The sequence below is a fragment of the Podarcis muralis genome, chromosome 12 (genome assembly GCF_964188315.1).
Source record: "Podarcis muralis chromosome 12, rPodMur119.hap1.1, whole genome shotgun sequence".
Lineage (NCBI taxonomy): Eukaryota > Metazoa > Chordata > Lepidosauria > Squamata > Lacertidae > Podarcis > Podarcis muralis.
In genome coordinates this window covers 31,286,252-31,310,873 of record NC_135666.1, presented here as the reverse complement: position 1 = coordinate 31,310,873, position 24,622 = coordinate 31,286,252, and the positions used below count along the sequence as shown (strand labels likewise).

Sequence of the window (24,622 nt, the reverse complement as noted above, 5' to 3'; positions counted from 1 at the left end):
GTCAGAAGCGGAAAGAAGATACTGCCCACATCAGGTGTTCTCAAGTGCTGCAACACTCAGTCCACTCTATGTAAGCAACTGACGTCCTGTAGCAGTGTCGAAGACTGCCACTCCTTTATTTTGTTCCATACATTGTAATGGAAGCTGCTGAAAATTGAGCTACTTACTATCGCATAGCCTCAGCCTATTTCTTGCTCATGTTACAATATGACAAAACCAGAACAAAACCCAAGACCTGAATAGTACAAGAATATGACTACTAACTTTCCCAAGTGTTAGTAGTTGTTGAAATTCAAAAAACTCTTTAAGACATATAAGCTATATAGAGGCTTGAAATACTGCTGTAATACTCCTAGTACTCATACCAGTTTATATGAGCAAACTGAACTGTTAATGTTTGGCTACTATTACCAACTCATTTTTGGCATCTGTACATCTTTCCTCTCCAGTTTCTAGTTACATGGAATCACAAAATGATTGCTAAACCAAGTCTTGAGTTTGGGACTTACAGCAACATTTTGCAATATGCTTCTGGTCAATTCAAAATTACCAAATGGAAAACACCTAATGGAAATAAGGGAGAATGCTGTTTGGATCGCTATAATATAGATCAAATAGTGTATGAAATAATGTGGATGATCCAATCATCTTTAAAATTCTGCAAAAATCCCGGGAAAAGTGTAGACACAACATTGGTACCACACAATTACAGCATTAGAAACAAATTGTGGGAACATGCACAGCCTTTATGAGGACTGAATTCCTTCTCACCTTAATTAGCAATAAAAGAACTGATGACATTAACACTAACCAGTGGTCTCATATAGCCAGGGATTCAAACCACAATGTAATGCTCATTTCAGACTCTAGGTAAAACAAGAATCTTAGATAGCATTACCTATATTTAGGGTTAGTACAATTTGCCCTAACAGTGTAAAAGTAAAACAACAGTGGAAAATTCCCTTTCTTGATGTGAAAGCTCAGACCCAGGAGACAAATGTGGCCATTTGGCGTCTCATTTGGCTTTTGGCGTTTCCCCAGGTAACACACCCTCCACAGCCATGCCCCACTTGCCAGTCCTGCTTTAGTGTTCCTATCTAGCTATAATGAACCCTTGAACTCAAATGATGCACCTTACTATCCTGAACAGGGAAAAGAAAAACTAGCCTACTTTACTGCTTAGCTGGTAATGCATGGGACGGTTAATCCCCGGGTTGTGGGTTCAAGCCCCATGCTGGGCAAAATAATCCTGCATTGCATGGGGTTGGACCAGATGACCCTCGTGGTCCCTTCCAGCTTTACCATTCTACATACAAGAGTACAATTCAAAATGGTTGCTCTGCCCATATTTGCCTCTGGCATGTGGCCTCTGGAAAGTTGCCTATGCAGGAATGAGGCCCTTGGGTTGAAAAGGGGTCTTCACTCCTTCATTAGTCCACAGTAAGTTTTTTTATTGTTTTTTTAAAGGAAACAAAATAAACCCAAGGTACAAATACGTGATGAAAGGGTGGATCTTTGTTTTGCAAATTGTCTGTAGTCAACAATCAATATAGAACTCCAACTTTCAGTAAAAAAAAAAAATCCTTGCTGATAAAGACACAGAAAAACCTTAGGAATAGAAAAACCCCTGATAGACTGAGGCCCTCATATTTGTAGTACAATGCATTTACAATATTCTTACCAGTAACTGTTTTTAGTCTTCCTTGGCATCCTTGAAAGTGGAGGGTCCAGACATCCAAGATGATAATGGAGTTTACAAGTATCACACAGCAAAAGGAGGTGTTGATCATGGTTCTTCTTGCAAATCCCACAACTTGGAAATGCAGGAAAAAAGTTTCATTTGAGATAATGCATATACTTTACTGAATCATCTCAATGTTTACATGGGGTAAGATCCAGAGAACCCCATGCATGAGCAGAAGGCATTTCCGCTTGTGCAAAGGGTGGTCCTCAATTTCAGCTAATTCCCCACTCCAGTGGCCCTTCAAATCACATCCCACAATGTTTTGAAGGGTCTTTGGACCCTCAGGAGCAGCCAGGAGGCGCAGAGCGGGCGGGCATTAAGGCACTGCACCAGAAAGGAGACAGCAAAGCCCTGTTGTGCAAGTGAAACTAAGCACTTCTCTGGATTCAAGCCATCGTTAATATTTCCCTAATATTTGCTAGATATTTCTGACTTCTGATATATTGATTTTTATATATCATTTCCCTTAAATTCACATTGAAGCCGGTTTGGTCCTGAAGGCAGAAGGTTGGCCTGAATTTAAATCCCTCACCAGCTATTAGAAAACCACAGGGGCCTGCAAATAAAATATTTCAAACTTAAGTCCTCATCTGTAAAAATAATATCCTTTGAATTCACTTACTTTAAACTATTCACTTACTTTGAATAGTTGCTGGGAGAATGAATGCAATTTAATTGTAATGATGTTTGTATTTTACAAAGGATGTGATATTATGACTCCTATTATTGTAAATTAATGAAGGATTGCAAATAAAACATTTTATGTCAGAATAAAGACGAAGCAAATATGCAGTAAAATAAAAATAACCGTTGTGATGGAAAACACCCTCATCCTTGGACATGCTACTCATGTAAAAAAAAGTTCAGCAGCAACATTTTTTAATCACTTGTACATCAAGTCCACAAGGTCATCCAGCAGAGGTACCCCCATTTGGTAAACATCATCCCAGAACAAATTAACATTCAACAGAAAAATTCAGCAATTCATAAACATGTGAACCATGTGACAAGAGTGGATAATTTTAAATATACTGTAGTTAACTAGCATAAGATTCAGGGAAGTATTTCGTCTCACCACACAACATTAACAGGTAGGTGTCATTACCGCAAGACATGGTGATGACCACTAGTTTAAAGGGCTTTTAAAAAGCTTTAGGCAAATTCATGGAGGGCTGTGGCATCAATGGCTATTAGCCACAATAGATAACTGGGTATATTCATATATAGAAAGTGTATACTTCTGACTACTGGATACAGGAAACAAACAAGAGATGGCTACCACTATCATTATCCACTGAGAGCTCTTCAAAAATATCTGGCAAGTCACTGATGGAGACAGATCAAGCAAGGATGTTTTCATGTTCCTAAAAGCATTTGTGGTTGTTATAGGACATAATGCAATCAAATGCTCCCCACAAAGAAACACAAGGTGGTATTAAATACTTCTAGAGATTGCTAGACTGACTTTTGTTAGTCACTGAAAAATTAAGGAGATACTTTTTATTAGCCAAATTGAGGGCATTCCATGAATCTTCAGATGCATTTGAACTGGTTAACCAAATATGGACCCAGTTCTTGCACTTACAAAGAACTCTTTGTCACTGGGTTATGACCAATCTGAATGGTGAAACTCCATACAGTGAGTAAATATTCTAACTGTTATAATTGTATTTTATTTTGCAGAAAGGTAGCTTTTATATGGAGTATATGTTTCAATACTTGTATCAAATATTTATTTATTTTTTTAAAAACCCAACCATAATGGTAAATGGTAAAAAGAACTAAACATATAACAATGAGTAAATACATCAATTACTCAACAATATATTAACCTGAATTATGAAAAATACTAGACTTGAGGATCAAATATGCTTTGTTATATTAGGGCTTAATAAACCGTTTAAGTGCATAATAATTTCATTCAGACCTTGCTGGTCGATTTTAAATGCAAAACTTTTAATGTTTGAAGGTTCTCAACCATATATCACAAAACAGATTAAAATCTCAGGTATAAAAGGAATTTCCTTCTGAAGTGCTGCCAATGGATAGAGAAAATCTCAGTAATGATGTCTGGGACTCTGATGATAGTTATAACATTTTTTTTTTTAAAAAAAAGATTTAAAATGAATCAAGTTAGCTGCCTTACAACAGTGGTGTCCAGGAGTAAAGACATTTTATTCAGTTGTTTGGAATAAAAAAATTACTTATAAAGGTCTCTTACTCTATCCATCATCTATGTCTATTGTGCTGTGTTTCTACTACTTGCCTATAGAGAACTGCAGGGAGGGTTGTAGTCTTCTGGGTTCCACCCTCCTTTTTACTCGGCTTTCTTTCCTTGGGTGCTCGCAAAATTGCTGGTATGTTCAATTTCTATTGGGTTTGAAGAAATACAGGATAATTTGTGAGAGGCATATATAACATAACATTCCCCCTCATTTACTGCTCAGCAATCAAAATTTGGCTGTGCCCAATATACTAAAAGTTAGGAGAGAAAACTGCTTAGTCAGGCTGCAAAAACGGCTACACTATATATTCTGTCCCCAAGTGAGCCCTATGAGAAATGAAATTGCATTCACATATTTTCCAATGCAAAAGAGAGAGAGAGAAACCAAAGACATTAAAGCCCTGGCTTTTTAACTTTCCCCCCTTTAACAGAGGGAGCTTTAACAGAGACAGACAAGGACAAGCTGGTTTAGAAGGTTAAAAAGAAAAAGAAAAAAGAAAAATCCACTACACTTCACGAAAGAATATTGAGGCAGTTTATTTTCCTCACCATCCCTGCTACAGTGGTGCTCCATAGGTTAATTAGAAAAATTATCTTATTGGACCAAACTCTGCACAAAGCAGGAGAGATTCTCTTCGGGTTTCTACTAATCTGCAGTATGCTAGCTTCACAGACAGCAACCATCTATCAAAGTCATTTCTCAGTGGCCCTGTGGGCCTGCATCTGTTCAACCAACTGGAAAAAAGTGTCATGCAAGCTGTGCAAATGAAACTACTAGTTTTTATTATTATTAAATGATTGCACTAGGAAAAATATTTGTGAAAATTTGATTTCCCCCCCTTTTCTTTTTAAAAGGGATGAACTTCTTATTAACAAACTTAAATTCCGACTCCCATATGTATGAAAGGCCCATAAAAAAACAGGTTATATTAATCATCTGGGCCAGTTTCACAGAACCATCAAGCACTTTGTAAAACCTTGCTAATTCTCGTGTTGAATTAACACTTAGCACAAAAACAAGGATAATTACAAAAAACAGAGCTGGCCAATGGTCCAGTTTCTTAAAAGATCATTTTAACATTTTATAATCTTAAAAAGCCAACTAAGGAGTCAGACAATAACAAAAACAAAGATCTGATTATATATTGGAATGACACATTCCCCACTTTCTTGAGGAATCAGCTAACTGCACTGAATACCAGACATAAGCCTCAGTGAAGGATGAATTGGGAAGCACTAAAAGAAAAAGCCAGCGAAATTCATCAATCTTTCAGATACAAAGTGCCATATAACTTCCACTGTTTGTAGAACGGGAGAAGCAGCTGTACAACAGGCACCAAACTGTGTAAAGTGTTCATTGTGCTCTTTTAATGTAGCTGAAAACATAACCATATGTTTTGATTCTCATATTTGATTCTGCTGGTTTACAAGTGCAATACTGTACTCTTTAAAAGCTAATGAATTTAATAATTGGGAAGCGACAGTATTCACTTTTTTACAACTGACAAAATGATCAGTAATCCTATTAAAAAAAAATAACCAGCTGTACCCTAATATTCTTCACTTCCTATTAAGGACATTCCCACATGCATAATTCATTTAAAACTACAGCAAATTGCATATGCTTTCAGTTGCATATTCAGGAAACAGGGGGGAAGAAAACAATATACCCTAAGAAAACCTGCTCTTTGAAAGCTACAGTGAGGGGGGGATAGCAAAGAATGTGGTTAGATTAACTCATGCTTCAGGTTTAGCTTCATCACAAATGACAGGTCAATCAGTTACACCAAATGAAAGAATTTTGCAAACAAGATAGCTAATCCAAAAACAAAATTAGGCTGCAGTTTCCCAGTAGGTAGGCGCAGAGCCCTATATACATTTCAATCAGAAATCATTATCTGCAGAATAAGGCCAGGACTTTATCAAATGTATCTTTTCAGCCTCAAAAAGTGACAGTAACAAAGAGAAAACCCTATTTTTAGGACTCATATGACCCATAAATAAATAAGATATAAGGAAAGAGGGGAGGAGAAAAACAATGGGGAAAACCAACCTGCCCAATTATTCTACCAAGCACAGCCCATATTCCTTGTCCTTCATTTCGCAGCTTTGCATTCACGTTCTGAAGTTCTTCTAAAGACTCACACAACTAAAAAACAAAGCAGTGAAAAATACTGTGGAAGTTATTTTGTACCTCGTATCCAGGAGGAGGCATTCTTTACTTATGAAACCCTTTTCTATGAGAGGTAATTAAATAATAAAATTGTTCACTCATGTCAATGCAACTGAAATCAGTAAAGTTAATCAGTCATTCAATAACACCAGAAAGAAAACATGGGCATCCATCTGGTTAGTAAGGGAGAACCTAAAGTAATTTTGTCTGACAATAAGACTATAATGGCAGTCAAGAAACATCAAAACAGTTCCACTCTGTTATTTCCATCTGTAAAGATGTGCCAGGTTTTTCTACACAGGGAATCAAGATTTCAGAGCTATACATCTGCACACTTGAAATAAGAAAATATGAAGCCTTGTCACATTTTTTAAGTGTAACTGGGAATGATGTTCTCTCCTCCAGACTACTATTTATTTTTTGACAATTCCAACAACTATCATTACTTTCATGGGGTGTGCGTGAATGCACAGCCATGTCTTTTTGAGAACAAATAAGAACAGCAATACAATAGGTAGCATTGAAATCTCTAGTCATGTCTTCCATTCCTTGTGATCAGTGTGGCATACATGTGTGTATTCACACAGCAGTCGCTGCAACATTGAAGGCTTCCCTCAAATATCCCAAAAGTATCCACTGACGGTATTTCAAATCAATACTTTTGTTTACACCAACCTAACAGGAAAAACACGTCGCCAACATCCCAGATATCTAAAGTTGCATACAGCGGTGATCAACAAAGTGGTTCACTAGGTAAAATTACTGACAGCTGCTGCCTGGTGACCGTATGGGAAGAACCACAGTTGGTGATAAAACTACACATGCTTTGAATACAAAAGATCGTAAGTTCAATTACTGACATCGCCAAAGAAGCGGATAAACAGGTGGTGTCAAAGACCTCTTCGTAAGATCCTGGAGAGCTGCTGTGAATCCAAATAAAAAATACTGGACTAGATGGACCAAATTCATGGTTACTGAATGGATAGGAATAAGTAGCCCACACGAGCAGAGGCAACTGCCCAGTCAAGACCTATGTTGCTGTTCCCATCTTTTTACTTCATTTTTTATTGTCATTTTAGTATTTCTATTATGTCTGTAAGCTGCTTGAATATTTTCTGTGAGTAAAGCAAATAATAATAATTTGGCAATCCCGGACTCTGCCATCCCCATGATTAAAGCTAGGACTTGGAATTCCTCCTCAGTTACCCTAAAGCTCAAAGGGAACACCTCAACGCAAGCAACTTTTTATGCTCATGCAGATGCACACAACAAGCGAGAGTCAGGCTCTTGTACCAGACTGAGAAAAGCTGTATAGATGAGAACCTCTGAGAAACATCTTAATCTTTTAGTGAACAGCAGGTGACGGTTACTGAACGACCATTTGATTTAAGATGGGTTTTAGTGGAAGTCAATGGTTTTCTAACTATAGTTTTATTTTAAATACAGCATATGATTTGAAACACATCATTTACCTTGTTATATTCTACATGAAGTTTTTCCTGTTCGTTCTCCAGCTTATCCTTAATTTTCTTCTGTTCTGCCATATTTTCTTGGATCTGGATCATGCGCATGTTTCTCTCTAAAATAAAAGCCAGCACTTTCTGTATTTCCTTTTTCTTTCTTTTTTTTTTTGAGCATGCAAAGCAACAGAATGAATGTAGGTAACAATACATCATATGACAACATTTCTTCGCATTCAATGTCACATGCAGAAAACACTCTCTGCAGCTGAACAACGCTTACGATATCTCTAAAACATCCAAGCTATGGATATTAAGATCAAAGGCACATAAAAAACAAATACTAGTAAGTAATTCATCCCTTGCAAAGCAGAAAAGGAAGGGTGACAAGGGCAAGAAACCCGATTGCATTACTGGAGGGTTTTTACAGAGCTACGCTTGCACCTGATCTCAATAGCAAGGGCTGAGGGAGGAAAGAAGCAGCATTAATACCAATTAATATTGAGTTAGAATGCACTCCAAACTTTAAATACATTTTTAACTATCCCACACATTATTTTAGCGCAACATATATGAATATTTACTTGGCTACTTGGGGGCAGCTTTGTTGCTTTAAAATTGTAATGAGGGAATGATAGTGCTCACATACAGGAGTATATGGGTGGCTTGAAGTTTAAAGCAACTCCACTCTTTCATCTGTAAACCATCCCTTCAAAATCTAGACTGGGGTGGCTAACCTGCAGCCTCCGATTGTTGCTGGATTCCAACTCCCACCTGCCCAGCAAGCCAATGTTCAGGGATGATGGGAGCTATAGTCCTGCAACAACTGGAAAATGAAAGGTCAGCCATTCCTGGCAACAATGCAAAGCACGTATCTTTTCACCCTTACCAAAATAATAATTGACAAAATCAGCGGTCAGGGCTGGCTGTTTGTGTTTTCTTCTTCCATCCACACTGGAACTGGTATCTGAAGTATCCACTGGAAAGATGTCTGTGCTAATTCCCATTAATTCTGCTTTGCGCATCAGCTTACGTATTGCTGAAGCGCTGCTAGTGAGCGGCCGTGGCAGTTTCTCCCTTGGTACCCACGCCTGCGGCCTCGTGGTACGTGCTATTTCTGACTTAGCACGATACTGCTGTAGTCTGGCATTAATTCGGGCCTACAAATTTTAAAAAAGCATATCAAAATAAACCTAAGAAGTACATAAACACTTTTGCTAGAAAATTTAATCTCCATTTCTAACACTGAACACACAAATCTATGGTGAGAGAAGATTGCCTTTAATAGCGCAAAAGAACCTAAAATAGTCTCTGGACTAGAAGAGGTAGAGTTTGAAACAGATGTATTTATGAGCTTCCTCAAGAGAAATCCAGTATTGGTTTCTGTTCTCCATCATGCTGATCCTTCACAATTGAAATTCAGAATTCTCATAAAACTCAATAAGGAACGAATACATCAGCAGGCAAACTTTCCCAAATATCTGGGTAACTCAAGCTAGAAATGGGTAACTCAAGCTAGAAATGGTTCAGGCTGACAACGGACTGTGGCAGAGGTAAGTACAAAGACTCAAACTGGGGGGAGCACTAGCAGGCTTGGGGTGGGGTTAGATTTATTGAGCTGGAGGAAAAGTGGGGTCACAGAGATATCATGCAGCTGGGCGAGGTACACATGATTATACACCTGAGTTTAGATTATCTGCAAGCAGGTGAATAGTGATTCTCAAACATTTCATACTATTTACAACTATATGCATTTTCACAGGCAGTCACAACAATTCCATCCTTTTTCCTCCGCCCTGATCTTACTCATTTAGTATGCTATATTAAACACAAATACAAACTTGGCTTGGGTATACTACCTGAGCTTCTGGTGACAGTTGTTTCTCTCTCTCCTGCAAAGACATTTTGCAATAAGATTGCAAAGCCAAATAGTTCTTGCGCTTCCACTTTCTATCCATCCTGTCTGCATGTTGCTTGCAGTAAGCAAAAAAGGGATCTGCAATATCCTGTTCCAATTAAAATAAAAATGAAGAAGGCAAAAGCTTATGAAAGAAAATAGTTTGTCAGCCAGGAAAAGCAGTATTTTAATTATATTTTATCATGTAATTTTAAATTGCCATTATGTAAGCCACCTTGAGAGGTTCCCCCCCCCAAAGACAACCTAAAAGTATTCTAAAGTAAATGAATAGGATAAATAAATAGGATGGTACACATACACACACACACACACACACACACACACACACACACACACTTTCCACAATTTTGTTAGGTAGGGTCTGAAAAAAATGATTCTGATGGCTTTTAAGGTATTTTAAGCAACCAAAGCTAGATTAACGTAACATCACTACAAAGAATATGAAACTCTTGTTTTGATTCAGCTTTTCAAACTCAGTGCAAAGTTTACAAATTAAATAGCCACATGTTTATCTACATATAACAGATACATTCGTTTTAATTGTTTAGCTACTCATAAGCGGTATCACTACAATCTATGTAAATGTTAGAGGTAAACTTTCAAGTTTAATCTCATTTCCAAAGGGGCTAAAAGACTGAGTATCAAGCAGCTATTTCTGTGTGCCATTTTCCAAAGGTGTTAATGTAGAAAGCAATTACATACATGAATACTGTATAGAATGGGGGAAATATTTTCATACATATATTGAAAAGCATATTTGTGTCCCTCTGCTCATTCAAACAACTAAGCAAGTTTTGCACTGCCACACAACTTTCTTTTGTTTCCAAATGCTGCAGTATACATCAACATAGGTAGCACAGGAGGAATGCTTGACAGATAATCTTGGAAAAAATAATCTGACCAAAATGGTGGATTGCTGGTGGATCAGAACCATGTATGATTAGAAAGTCATTGAGACGAAAGGGAATTGAAGATCATAATCACTCTCCCCACACATATTCATCTTTCTAGTATGGAATGGATCCAAGAGAGATGATTCCTGCCAAAAATGTCTACATGTTTCAGGGGAAAAGGTTAAAAGAAAAAGAAGGGAAGGTACAAAATACGCCTCCTGCATCCCAACACAGGAAAACTGAAGCAATCAATATTAAGTAAGGCAATCAACTCAAATATTTCTTAGATATTTTAACACATCAATTTGAAGTTTTAGTCATAACAAAAGTCACCTGGGTTATTTTCACTAATGCAGAATATTATCATACCTCTTCAGCTGCTGCTTCTGACAACAGGCCTTCCTTCTGAGCGCAAGTCACATGGAAATATGCTCGGCACATCCCAGCATCACAACTAATGCAAACGCCAGTTCTGGCAAAACGGGGATCTTCACAAAAACTGCATTCCTGTAGCAAATAAATGAGAGAGAGAACATTAGAAAAGTATTATCTTTATACAGTAACTTCATACAGAAAAAAGTAGTAACTTTATATAGTACCTTAAAATGTACTATATATTTTACAGAAGACAAGAATCAAACAAAAGGGAATGATGAGAAAACGAATAAAACAGAAACAGAAGAATATATAAGATAGTACATTCAACCCTAACTACAACTTTCCCCTACTGTCAGCAATAGTTTTCATGTAAATTACCATATCCGTATCTATATATACTTATTAGAGTGGGGTATCTGCATAGGACATTCCCCAAAGATAGGACATTCTATCCCATCTTTTGACATGCCAAGGCAGGTTGCAATAAGTGATACACACTTAAAGCCAAGTAATGCATACCGGTCCACAGACAGCAACAACGTACATACTGAAAAAGATGTCCTAAAAACAAACAAACCCCTTTATTACATCTGATATACCATTTAAAAGTTTAACATCAAGACAAGAGTTAAAAGTGTGATCTTCAGTGAGCCACGTTTGAAGATTCTGGTTGGGGATGAGGGAAGGCCTCTCAAGAATTCACTCGAGGATTAATTGTTTGAAATCTCATATATTCTCAGATCAATATTATTGTGGCCTGATGGCTAAATCTTTACAGTACTGTAGAGGATTAATTGAGCTGCCCTACATTTACTTGACTGCCCTGTTATTAGTACTTTTATAACTAAAGCCCAGTGTAAAATTACAAGCCTTAGTCCTGTGGAATTAGTTGCATAGTTCCTATCGAATGAGGGTTTCATAAGAAAATTGAGACTATATATAATAATCTTCATTATAACCAGATTATAGAGTTGGAAGGGGCCCTGAGGATCATCGAGTCTACCCCCCCCCCCCATGCAGGACTATGCAGCTGTCCCTTACGGGGATTAAACCTGCCACCTTGACATTATCAGCACCGTGCTCTAACCATGCTCTAACCGACTGAGCTACGTTTTGAGCGTTTAGCTGTAATGAACTGAAAAGGAAACAAACAAATATAAGCTACAATCATACAAATTATCCCCAAAATAAATCTATTTGAATGTTACCTTAGCACCATATTTGGAATAGTTCATTTCTGTAAGAGTAACTGGCCGCAGTTTGTCAATATCTCCAAATGCTACTCCTGGAACATAGAGTGCACAAACAATGTGGACCCATCTATAACAAAAGAGGAAAGCATTTACGGTTCATTTCTGAGCACTAAGGAAATTACAGACAAGGAAAGAACAGTTTAGGTGACCCAGATGTTAATGGGAGCTTCTACAAATACTACAAACATTAAGTCGCCATGGTTTTGAAACAACTAAATGATGGGACAGGAATGTAACTTTTTTGTAATAACAATTAATTAATATGTACTTCAACAATATTTCACAATTCCCCTTTGAATGGATTAGACCGAATTAAGAACCTGTGATAGTCTCCCTACTGTTTTAGCCAATTTGAAATACAATCGATGGCGGAGAAACCCTATATAGTGCCATCCTATACAGCTGGCTTTCATACACATATTTGCTCCTGGTTGGAGAAATCTATGCAAAATAGGTTTTTGTTAACCCTGTGCTAGCTTAGCACTTTCAGAAAATTTACAAATGCACAGCTCAGCAGAGAATTTATTCCCACTTCCCCTACAACAGCTGATCAATAAAATTTTACCAGTATGTGTCCACTGGGATTGGGGCGGATATCCTGGGGGAAGAAGGGGGAGCCTGAAGTGTACTAATGATATGAATGTTTTATATTCTGTATTATTTAATAGGAATCTGAAAGCAATCCATCCATATGCAGAAGCTGCTTGAACATCTTTGCTTATATTATAAAATTGCTGCTAGTTTGTTCTTAAGCAGAAGGGCAATTCTGATCTATGTACATGTCTTGCACTTCCAGTGTGAAGGCCTTACGCCAGGGGCAGCCAATGTGGTGCCCTCCAATGCCTTGAACTACAATTCCCATAATCCCTGGCCACTGGCTATACTGGCTGGGGTTGATGGAGTTGTAGTCCAAAATATTTGGAAGTCATTATTTTGACTACCCCCGTCTTAGATCTTACTCATTTGAAGTCACTTCTGAGTCTTTTTTATCAGTGTTTTGAGTTTTAGTCAACACTGAAATATCTAGCAATTTGCCCCAAAAGATCCAAATATTGAAGCCCCCAACTTTAAGATAGTCTGTTTTTTGAAATTCTAGGAGTTTCCCTCTTTATGAAATGCCACTGATGTGTTGCACTGGTAACAATTTTACCAGGGAAATAGTTGCTCTTATTCACATTATCTTCTTTTTTTTAAAAAAAAAGCCAAGGTTTTGGCTGGTGATTTTTGATAGTACGTTTTAATGCAACCTCCCCATTGCACCCTGCAGAGTTCAATATAAAGATACACATCTTCAACAAGCAGCTGCTTCTCAATTTAATTTGCACAGTTTTTTCATGCTCCACTGGTGTATTAAATGCTGCTGCACTCTGTAGGAGTTTATCTATGATAAACCCAACAGCTGGCTGCTTGCTTCATACTGACCTTCTCAAAATGTTTTAGTACATGTCACACAAGTACTGTAGTATTACAGATTTAAACTGCCATTTCAGTATGATTGGCACACAAGTGTCTCATTTCCTTAACCACCTATGTATGAACTCCATCCTGAATCTTTATTAAAAGCACAGAAGTCAGTCAAGTTCACAGCTGAGGCAGCTTCAGCTGCTTTTAATACCAGTGCCTAAATGTTTTCCTGCTCATTTGTTTAGCCGCACATGTTTGAGAACCTTGTAATTAAGACAAATTGGGTAATCAAAGAAGAATAATCTTTCTTGTTACTTCCCCATCCATTTTGCTCCAAGCTAAGATGACAGATGTTGGTGAAGGGAAGGGAAAAAGCTGAAGCAAAATAAAGACAATAGTCTTAGCCCAGTTAGTATCATATCATATATACAGAGCAAAACAATATATCCACATTGGTGCTCAGGAAACTAAAGAGTACATGCAAAAAGTAGATTTGTTTCAAATTAACCATTCCACTATCTATTCAACCTCTTCGATGGGAAGGGCAGAGAAAATCATCCCTCATTAGAGAGAGAATATTAACAGGTTTAGTTTAACATTCTGACAATTTTTTAGTTAGAAAGGAAGGCTATGTTATTTGTTTGTAGCACATAATTTGGTGTCCTGGGATCACAGGAGGTTTGACAGCCGTTTGCAAAACTCCACATTGACATCATGTACACACAAGTGGCAACCACAAGAAAATGTATTCTATTCCTAGCCCTTAGAATGTTCAAATGTTCAAATGTTCAGCCAGTTTGGAACAGAATGACTAACATTGCTTTGACCTTACCCAAGGAAGGGAGTTTCAGGGGGGCAGGGAGAGTGAACTTAAAAAGGACAGCTTTTTTTTTCTTTCCCACCTTCCTGAAATCTTTCCCCATTGTGTCAGTCCTGAACCTATGCACTTTAATGTTATAGAACAGTGTGATGAAGAGTTTGAAGACTGAGAAAAGAGGAAGGTGTCCTTTTAGCACTCCTGAAATGTTCCTATATGGCACGTAGTTTTTTTTTTAAAAAAAAAATAACACACCACATGACACACATCCCTCCAACTCTAATCCCCCTTCCAGAACACCACAAGCTTTCAGAGCTTAAGCAGACCAACTCTGTCCCTGCTTTTCTATTCTCTTTCTCAACCGATATCCTCAATACTCCATGGATCAACTGTCCTCAACATTTCATAGGCCCAGGAAGAACGATAGGGTCTTGAATGGTCGTTTCTTAATATCTTTTAATTTACAACTAATATGCAGAAACTGCTACCTTATTTTTGGTGGTCCTGTTTGAGCTCCAGATTGATAGGCATGGAACCTCCCAGGTCCAGTAATAAAGGGAACAAGCGGGACTCAAAACAAAACTTTGCAGTGCATCCTCCATCTTTTCTGTTTAGGAGTCCAACCAGCCATGTACTTCCCACACCTATACTTCCATTGCTATGGCTGTTGAGCATGTGCAGTCCTGGAAGTTTACCATGTTTGTTTTTAACTTCCACAGTATCTTTAAGTATCTGATTTTAACCTATTTATTTTGGTAAACCTCAGTGCGCTACTAAGAGGCCAATATATTCCTCTTGCTTTATATTGGTACACACCACCCCGAGTTCACTGTTAAGGGACAGCAAGGACAATGATTATGAAGGGGGGAAATTCTGTTTTTAAGGGTTGTTGCTACAAGGCACTTCTACACAGCTGGATAAAAGCACTAAGTTTTTGAAAGTCTAGCTTCATTATAATCTGGGTTCAATTTATTTATTTGTTTATTAATGTAGAGTCTGCCAATATGGCTTCAACAAGTCCTCAGGGCAGCTTACAAAATAGGTTGTTTTCTTACACTTGACAATTGAACAAGACGTAAATGCCAAGATTTTTAAACTTGGAGTGCAATTCTTTTAAATGCAAAGACTCATATTACAGCCTACTGTGTGTGGTTTCAAATGCCAACATCCATTTCAATAGAAAGTGTTTAGTATAGAGCCAAATTCAAAATGACAAATACAAACCCATGAATACAAGAAATTTATGAATGGTTTAAAATTGCTGGGACTTCTGATTCAATATATTCAGGATATTCTAAGCACAAAAGGGCAAATGGAACCATGCTCAGTTTGACTGTGTGGAATGTCCTGCTGAGTTTCAGAGGTATTGTGTTAATAACAGGAGCAATGAAATCGATTAAGCTTGAAAGCACCAGGTCATGTTTGGCAAGCTTGTTAATGCCTCACCAAGAAATATATTCCAGTGTCTTAAACAGCTCGATGGCAGTCTAAAAATTCCTTAACAGTTATGGGATGACAGACTGCAAAGTTTTGATATGGGGCATATTTCCACACATTTTGAAACAAGCAACTTCCCAACATAAAACTTCCCAGTTATGGAACTACCTCCTATTAACATCTATCTGTCCCCCACATTATTTTAATTCAGGCAACATCTTATGACCTTTTTTTCCTGGCAAGCCTTTGGAACATAAGAGGAGTGGCTTCATATGTATAATTTAATGCTGACTTTTATGTTGAATCACATATTATATTTTGTATTGATTTTGATTTAATTATGAGTTTTTGTTGTTAGCTGCAGTGGACTCCCATGAGAGGAAAAGTAGGTATACTAATTGAAGTAATAAAAGTGGGGGGGAAATACCTGCGTAGACAGAAACCTATGAGAAGACTACCCAGTGTCACAAAGTGAAAATTTTATAATTCCTTAAACTGTGTGTTTTAGAACACAGTACACGGTTCTGACCAAACATTTAAGTTGTTTGTTTAGTCCTCCTCCTGAGTAGTTCATAAACCTTTAAGGTGCAACAGAACCTGTGAATTTATCCCTTAAACTGTGTGTTTTAGAACACAGTACACAGTTCTGACCAAACATTTAAGTTGTTTGTTTAGTCCTCCTCCTGAGTAGTTCATAAACCTTTACGGTGCAACAGAACCTGTGAATTTATTCACAGAATTATCCTAGTAAACCTCTATTGCAGAAGCAACAACAATGCTATGTTTCTCCAATAGGAATCTGGCTATAGTCTAATCTACCATTGGAAAGAAGGAAAGAAGTTATGCCTGACTTTCCAGAATGGGCTTGGTGAAGAAAACACATGACTGGAATAAATTGAAGGATAACTTTCAGGAACCTATCCCTCTGATGACAGCTCCCTTAACTAACCTGCCAGCATCCGTCTCCTTGAAGATTCCATCTTGGTTGGGGCAGAGTTCACAGCTCGGAGAAACACCACATTTGCAGGCATCACAGAACCATGGTTCAGTGGAGTTTTCTGAAGCGGAGCTCATAATAGAATCACTTTCGCCGTCAACACCATAACAACCTAGGAAGATAGAAATACGAATGAATTAAATCAAATAAATGTTATATCAAGGGATGTATTTAAGAATGAATATAAGACATGGAAAGCAAGGGCACATGGAGCTATACAGTAGGTAAGGCAGAACTGACAGAGCTCTTTGAAGGAGGTGGCCAAATTGACATGTGTGTGTTCACGGTCTCAATTACAGGGTTTTCGGATGCAACACCTGATATTCACTTTCTCCAGCCACAAGAGCTCTATTACACTACCATGAGCTTTCTGGAAAACTGTTGTCTCTATGCAGCCTTATTTATAAGGAGAGAATAAGGGAGATAACTATTCTGGATGAAGTAGCTACTCAAAAAACCAAAAGCATCTGCCTTCTAATTAGTAAGCAGTAAGTAGAAAACACCCATGCATTTTGATTTGTCTCTCTGTAACTGTGCAGATTGTTCCCTCGGCAAATGAAAGCTACATTTATTTATTTTTTACAAATTTGCAGGTACTACCAAATGGCTAATTAGGTCACATTTAGCAAGGTTGTTTGATTGATTTTGGAGCATTACACATACCCTCTGACAGGAAGTCATATTCTGTTAATTTGGACAATTGACTGTGCTTTACTGGAAGAGGATTTGGGATTAATTCAAAAGACATCAGAAAATACTGCAGTATTTTAAAGCAATGATTATTCTCTGCTTTAACAACCTATTATTATGAGTGATTTGGGACGTGGATGGTGCTGTGGTCTAAACCACTGTGCCTCTTGGTCTTGCCGATCCAAAGGTTGGCGGTTTGAATCCACGCAGCGGGGTGCAAGCAGATAACTGGTACAGCCACAGAGGGAAGGTGAACAGCATTTCTGTGTGTTCTGGCACTCATCATCGCACCAGAAGCAGTTTTGTCACGCTGACCACATGATCTGGAAGGCGGTCTGTGGACAAACACCAGATCCCTTGTCCTGAGGTGAGATGAGCGCCGCACCCCATAGTCGCCTTTGACTGGACTTAATTGTCCCAGGGGTCCTTTACCTTACCTTTAACCATATGGGTGATTTCTAGGTAACATATTGAACGCCTCCTGCAAACAATTAGATTTACTTCAGCTGACTAGAAAACTCAAAGAAAGAGCGAGATTGATTGATTGCAAAGAGATCTGAAAGCTCAACTATGGAGAAATAGTTGCACTGTGCACCTATTTTATTATAAAGTCACCAGTTCCTGTAACTCTTAAGAAGATGAATTCTTCACTGTGTACAATGCCAATATTGGAGTAAACAAAGGGATATAAAAATATTTTAGGAAAATTGCAGTACATCTTTAATTTATAGCACCAATGCAAGGACAATTGCCAGAAAGTGAATTACCCACAACTACATTGCCTGCAATGATATGTACCAGACAGTTTTCTTTAGACATGCTGCAATCAGTACATCAGGAGAACTGACACCCCAGCTGGGGGTGCTGTGCTATTACAAACCAGTAAGGAGATTTTAGCACAAAAGCAGTTATCTAAAGTGACAGGCCAGAGCTTAAGATTTTATTTTTAAATTTACCCACAGAAGGGCAAATCTATCCAAGGAACACTTTATAAAATATACTTTTTTTCAATTAAAACAAGTAACATCTTCCTGAAGCACTGATTGAAATTTGTCACCCAGATCTTAAAAGAAAAAAAAAAATGTTCCAGACTTGCATCTAGCAAAATCTCTGTTATTATGTGGGACCGTAAAGTGCAGAAAGGTATGGCCTTTGAATATCAGGAGCAGGTGGCAGATTTTACCACCCACACCAAGTATATTTCAACATCCAACACTTTTTCTTTTCCACCAAGAGTGAACATTCATTTAGATTGGAAAACCGTGTCAGCCTCAGGGGTCAGTACCATCAGGCATCTGTTGAGGGCTCTCAGAAGGGGCTCCTGCCAGTCCAGAAAGGTTGGTTTCAGATTCCTGAACCTGGCACACCACTCAGTCTTGAATTAAGAAAATATGGTGACCTCCTGATGCTGGAAACCATTGTTTTAAACCAACGAAACAATCACTGCCCATTGTGATTGAAAGTATTTCCTAGAAAGGAAAGTCTAGACTGAGCTCAAAACGTAACAGGCTGCCTCCAACCCAGGCAGCAGAGAACAAAGTGAAAGCACCAGTTCTCAGCTATCTGGAGCTTAAGAGGTAAGCTAAATGGAAGCACATAGCTTGCTGCTTGTTTCTCTACAGTGTGGGATCTAAGGAGTTGGATTCAGACTCCATTGTCAAGGCCAATTTGACCCCAATCCATATTATCCTTTAAGCTGCAACAGGCACTGTCAGACATCTAGACTTTGTCCAAAAACCCTGATTATGAAGTTTCACCATGTGAAAAGAAACATGTTAAGACTGTATCTTGGGCTGTGAGTTAAAATGAGCAATCTGCATGTACTATCACTGAATTGATTTATATTTACACCCATCCTCTTGTCTTCTTGAGCTGCTCATCTGTATTTTGTGATGCAGCTTCTTTGCACATTATCCAGCGGAGAGACAGCCAAATTATTAATTTAGAACATTTATACACTCTTTCTACCCCAACCCCAAAATGTTAAAGGGAGCTACACTTTAAACCAACACAAAAAACAATAACAGAAGTACAAAAGAAAACAGCAACAGCAAACACATTAAAACACACAAATATTACACAGAGCCCTCCAAGTAAAATTTATCTATATTGAAAGTGTAATAATGAAATATATACAGTAAACCAAAATACATCCAAGGAGACACTAACAGTGCAATCCAGTGCATGTTTACTCAGATGTAAGACCTAATATGCTCAACAGAGATTACTTCTGAGTAAATAATTTCACACTGTGTCAGAAAATTAAGACAGCAAATGTTGAGTTTCCTAGTTGGAAGTTGGAGAGCCAGAGTGTGACCACAGAGAAAGCCCCAACTCTGGTCCCAATCAAACATGCCTTTGTGATTTAATAAGAGTCTATGCTTCTTATTAGGGCTGGGAATGATAAGCAATTGAACCATAACTTCACATGGATGCAGTATGAATCACTATGCCAAGTATTTGGGAGAGGATCTAACCTCTACCAGTGTGTTTATTTCAAGATATTTTTATGTTCCCTTTTAACTAGTCTGAATGATAATATACCACAACAAATCAGTCACACTCAATTGTAAACTGTATACATTAGCATGCCTTCTATCAGCATTTACTTCTTTAATGGATGGCACTATATTAAGAGGAGCAACTGCCTTTGTGAATTTAAAAGATTCACTGGGCAAATCCTTTGTTTCTATTCAAAAGATCAGGGTTAGATCTTATTGGCAAAACCATTTAATATATGAAGCTTTTATATACTGGAACTGAAGGGCATAAGGATTATAGCTTTAATTTGTTTTCCACTAAGGAAAAATACAAATTAACAGTTGAGTTTTCATAAACATGAAGCAGGTTTTGACTGCATGCAAATTCATGGTTGCAGATTTAATCTCCCATATCTGAAAGTCAAGGAATACCAAACAGTTGTAGAAAGTATTGTATCCATTGCCGCTGCGTGAAAACAAATTCACCTCAATTTGCTAAGAGAAAAACAAAGCTTTATTATTTGTTGCAAATTGAAGTCATGATAGAATTACCTTCATGCACTGTTATTCCACAATTGTCGCACTGGATTATTTCATCAGCATCTTCACTATTATCCCCAAGACAAACACAGCAAATCATAATATGGTCCATTTTCTGAGAGCTCCAATTCTGAGATTTCTCAAGAATCAGCGAGTCCTATCATTGAAAAGTAAAAATACACTTGTTATATTAGAAGAGGCATTACCATGATTTACCATTGTTTTGAGCCTGCAACCTGTGTTAGAACTGTAAGTGTATTTCTGAACATGATTCCTCAAGCCCTTTACTTCTTATCTACTGGTGGTTTTATGTTATACTATATGTTATACCATATGTGTCCTTCACACATCACATCTACAATGGCCCTAAGCACTCTCACAAAGGCCTGGCATTCTTAGCCTTGTTGTTTCGCCTCGTGTTCTTTTCCAGCTCATGTTCCTTATACTTTGCAATCTCTTGCTTCTATTCGCTGGTTTTAATCCTACAAATCATGCATGCCATATACCAATGGTGGGGAAACTTTTGACCTCTAGATGTTGTTGAACTCCAGCTTTTATCAGATCAAGGAACACAGTCAACAATCAGAGATGATAGAACTTCTACGGCACCAGAGATTCCCCGGTCCTGCCAAATACCTTACACAACACTACCAAATTGAGGTGCAACAAATGACTCCAATCTCCTTCCTTTGCAGTCATACAGTAAGTTATTCATATAGGTCAGCCAGGGTGGATAAAAATCAATGATTTTTCCAAAAAATCTGATTATTTTGATTTAAATTGGATTTTTAAAATAAAATGCTTTTGGTGGGGGAAAAATATTTCTAAAGTTAGTTTTCTGTTTAAGTTACATTATAGTCCAAAGGCTAGCATTCATCAGGAAATAAGGATTTGTTTTAGGTTTTTCATGTGTGCTGAAACTCAGTCTAAGTTGGGGTTTTTTAAAAAAAAAGTTTAACCACATTAGTTAACAAACATGGATACATATGCTATAATGTTATTGTTTTAGTTAAATAGTTTAAATTGTTATTAAGGAAATGATTATTTTTCTCCTTCCAATAAAGCGCAGCAGAAAAGCTGTCCAAATATAAAGTTAACTTATTAAACCTCACAATAATTTCATATTTATCTGTCTATGTATTTCTAATAGTATAACCAAATCAGTAATTTTTGATATAACTGTAAAAACTACTCTGAAAATTTATTATTCCAAGAATGAAACCTTCCTTTGGTTGTAAATATTAAGATGATACCAGGAGGAATGTCTTTCTGTAAAAAATTATATGATTTAAATCAAGTCTTACTGACTAGTGATTTCAATCGTGGTTTAAATCGTGATTTAAAGCGATTTGATCTAAATCAAATCCACCCTGAGGTCAGCCGAAACCAACTCATGGAATTGCTATGATGTCAAAATACCACTGTGAGCTCCTTTAGAGAAAAGAGGATACAAACATAACAAACAATGCATTACTATCACACAAACTTACAAAATATTAAGTACTGAAACACACAAAAGTTGAAGCCACAATGCTGAAGGGCTAGGCCTGGCTTTCAATAAACAAGAATATTTGTTATAGAGAAAGAAACAAGAATTGCTTCTGAATAAAGACGACGTCAGGATTGTCTTGTACGCATCTTATTTCCCCCAAGCAGCAGCCTCGTGTCTCATGGCAAGGTACTTTTGAAGCTGAGGGAAATTTCAAATCCAGATTGTGATACTATTCCAAAAAAGCAAGAAATTCCACTGGTCATGCAGAAGCCTTTGCCTAAGTAGTTCTATGGATCCCAGCCTATGTTATATGATGCATGAATTTAATTCAGGGTTTCCTGATTTGGGCCTAAAATGTTCCTGTGCCTTTCTCAAGATTGGCTCCTTAAAGAAACGATTTAGGTTTCCCTGGGTTTTAGGCACTGCGGCATTATTATTACCAATGCTACTATACTCCTTCCCAAGAATATCACTGCCATTGGAGTGTAGACACAATAAGGAACAACATGGTGGGGGGAAATCTCCCAGTCTTCGAGCTGCAAGAACATGTAATAATTCCAGCTGTAACATTTACAATTTATGGTTTTTAGAGCAACTCCCCAAACTCTATATATGTCTGCACAAAGGCAAGTACACCCAGGTAGGTGGCTACAAATCCCAATGCGTAGTAAAACATTGGCCATTGCAACTAAATCATCACTTGATCAATTAATTGGATAGTTTGTAGGCTAAAAAACATTTTGGTTGACTAAAAAGTTGTCCCAATTAATCACGCAAATATTGTTTTTTTAACTGCTTTGAAAACATTTAATTTTATTGTTTTCATGTCCTAACGTTTTGCCATCATTACCTTTCTTCCATTATGGAGCTCAAAGGTGGTGGACCTGAGATTCCCAGCTGGCCACACATTCCAGGTACTGAAAAGATCCCAACCCACTTAGCTTCAATAAGTGCATGTGCCTTCTGAATAAGATATAAATTACTATGAAAGCACCATCTTAGCAGAGGCATTTCCTCCTGAGATAAAATATGCCCGTTCTAAGATTATGTTTGATGTGACAGATGTGTGCAGCATGCCTTTTTCCTTAAAAACAAGTGTTTTTCCTCTTACACACATATATGCATATTTAATCAATTAAAATTCATATGATTAATTGGCTAAGATTTTTTAAAACTGTGCAACAGCCCTAATTATGAAAAACAGACATTTAAATTACCACCCGAGTACTTTGGATTCTGCTTGAATCCAAGTAGAAATTCATCATCCAACTTCTGACACATTTAAACCTTCACAACTTTAGTGAAATACTATGGAACTTTTCATAATGGCAGGCGTTGAAATATTTTATATGAAGATACAGCCATTGATCCTTAGTCCCATGGAACTCATTGGGACAGTTTAGTCATGGCTATGCTATAGATTCAGATATCCAACAGAAAATGATTCCACAGGGAATGGCCAAATGTATTATGAATTATTATTTCTAGATTGCTCTTCATCTGAAGACCACCGGATGGAATATAACACAATATAAACCAAAGAACAGAACTACGAAACTCGAGGTAGTTGTACATGGGTTTCCCAGCTGGCCTTCCATTTAGGCACTAATCTGATCCAGACCAGTTTTCCTTCAGTAAGATGGATACATAGTGTGCGCCTCCAGCTAGGTCTGTGACTACCTAACTACAGGAGACATGTGTAGCCAAGGACCATACTAAAATAAATCCCTAGTCTCAACAGTTTAATTGCTTTAACCTAAATAAGTTTTCATTCAACTTTCAATAATTTAAAAACTCTTAAAGTGTAGTTTGTGAAATATGGATTGGCTGAAGTATTCTATTCTAGAGGGATAGATGATCTGTGATAGATGACAGACTTGAGAATTTGAAAGACTAGATTGCAATGCTGGCTCTACCCCACACAGGTCTCCTCTAAGGACTGAACTTTAAAGATGCAGCACTGATTGCCATTAGCAGAACAGCACTTAGAACAGCACATCACACTTAGCAATGTGATTCAGTGCAATTAATCTCCCTGGCCTTCATTTTCCTCATTCCTTAAATAGAACACAGATGCGGTTTACAATCCGAAGCACTTATATGCAAGACCCTTCATGCCAGAGCTGTCTTCAAAGGTTTCATCATCACAAACGTAGATGATGATGGTTGCAATTTCATTATTAGAACCAGTTTGTGAGGTCAGTGGCCATGGATGCTGCACTGAAAACTTCAAAGTCAACTTCGGCTGCACGCATAATTCGCACCTGCGAATTATGCATGCAAATAGCTTCCTTGGACTGCAGTCCAACTTGAGCACAAACTTTGAGAGATTCAACCTATTAATACCTGTAAAATGTATTGCGAGACTTGGCTGGGAAGATGTCCTAAAGGCAAAGAACCACGATAAAAATTTTGCTGATGCAAGATCAAAGGATTCAGTTGTAATAGAGTGAGCTTCCTTCACAGCACGCATGATGAGATTATAAAGCGCAATATCTATGCACTTTGCATGCCAGGATATTCAGCAATTAATGTATCTCTCTGCAGACCTGAATATACATTTGAAAGTAAGTCCCACTGACTCCAAGACTTCATCACTTGTGTGTACCTGTATGTACTATTTTCATAACTCTGTCCACTGTACCTCAAGATCGCTATAGTATTTAGACCACTGGCCTCTGCTCCTGAATGCTTGCATAGACATGGATACAGTAGCACCTCA

At 37.7% G+C, this 24,622-nt stretch overlaps 1 protein-coding gene across 12 annotated transcripts in view; it reads right to left on the bottom strand.

The window, feature by feature from the left end:
- The window catches only part of PHF14 (PHD finger protein 14), a 124,556-nt gene that overhangs the window by 88,999 nt on the left and 10,935 nt on the right, over positions 1-24,622 (bottom strand). For 11 of the 12 annotated variants that reach the window (XR_013394802.1, XM_028750925.2, XM_028750933.2 and 8 more), the window contains exons 4-13: positions 20,421-20,565; positions 16,651-16,810; positions 11,999-12,110; positions 10,782-10,919; positions 9,461-9,607; positions 8,491-8,761; positions 7,614-7,720; positions 6,022-6,117; positions 4,011-4,114; positions 1,682-1,813 (exon numbers count right to left, since the gene is read on the bottom strand). Coding sequence is in view for 11 of the 12 variants with exons in the window: in XM_028750925.2 (XP_028606758.2) it covers positions 1,682-1,813; positions 4,011-4,114; positions 6,022-6,117; positions 7,614-7,720; positions 8,491-8,761; positions 9,461-9,607; positions 10,782-10,919; positions 11,999-12,110; positions 16,651-16,810; positions 20,421-20,565 (1,412 nt within the window). In the remaining variant the exon portion in view is untranslated. Of the gene's footprint in view, positions 1-1,681; positions 1,814-4,006; positions 4,115-6,021; positions 6,118-7,613; positions 7,721-8,490; positions 8,762-9,460; positions 9,608-10,781; positions 10,920-11,998; positions 12,111-16,650; positions 16,811-20,420; positions 20,566-24,622 lie in introns of all 12 variants that reach the window. The other variant, XM_077936974.1, reaches the window with a different exon arrangement.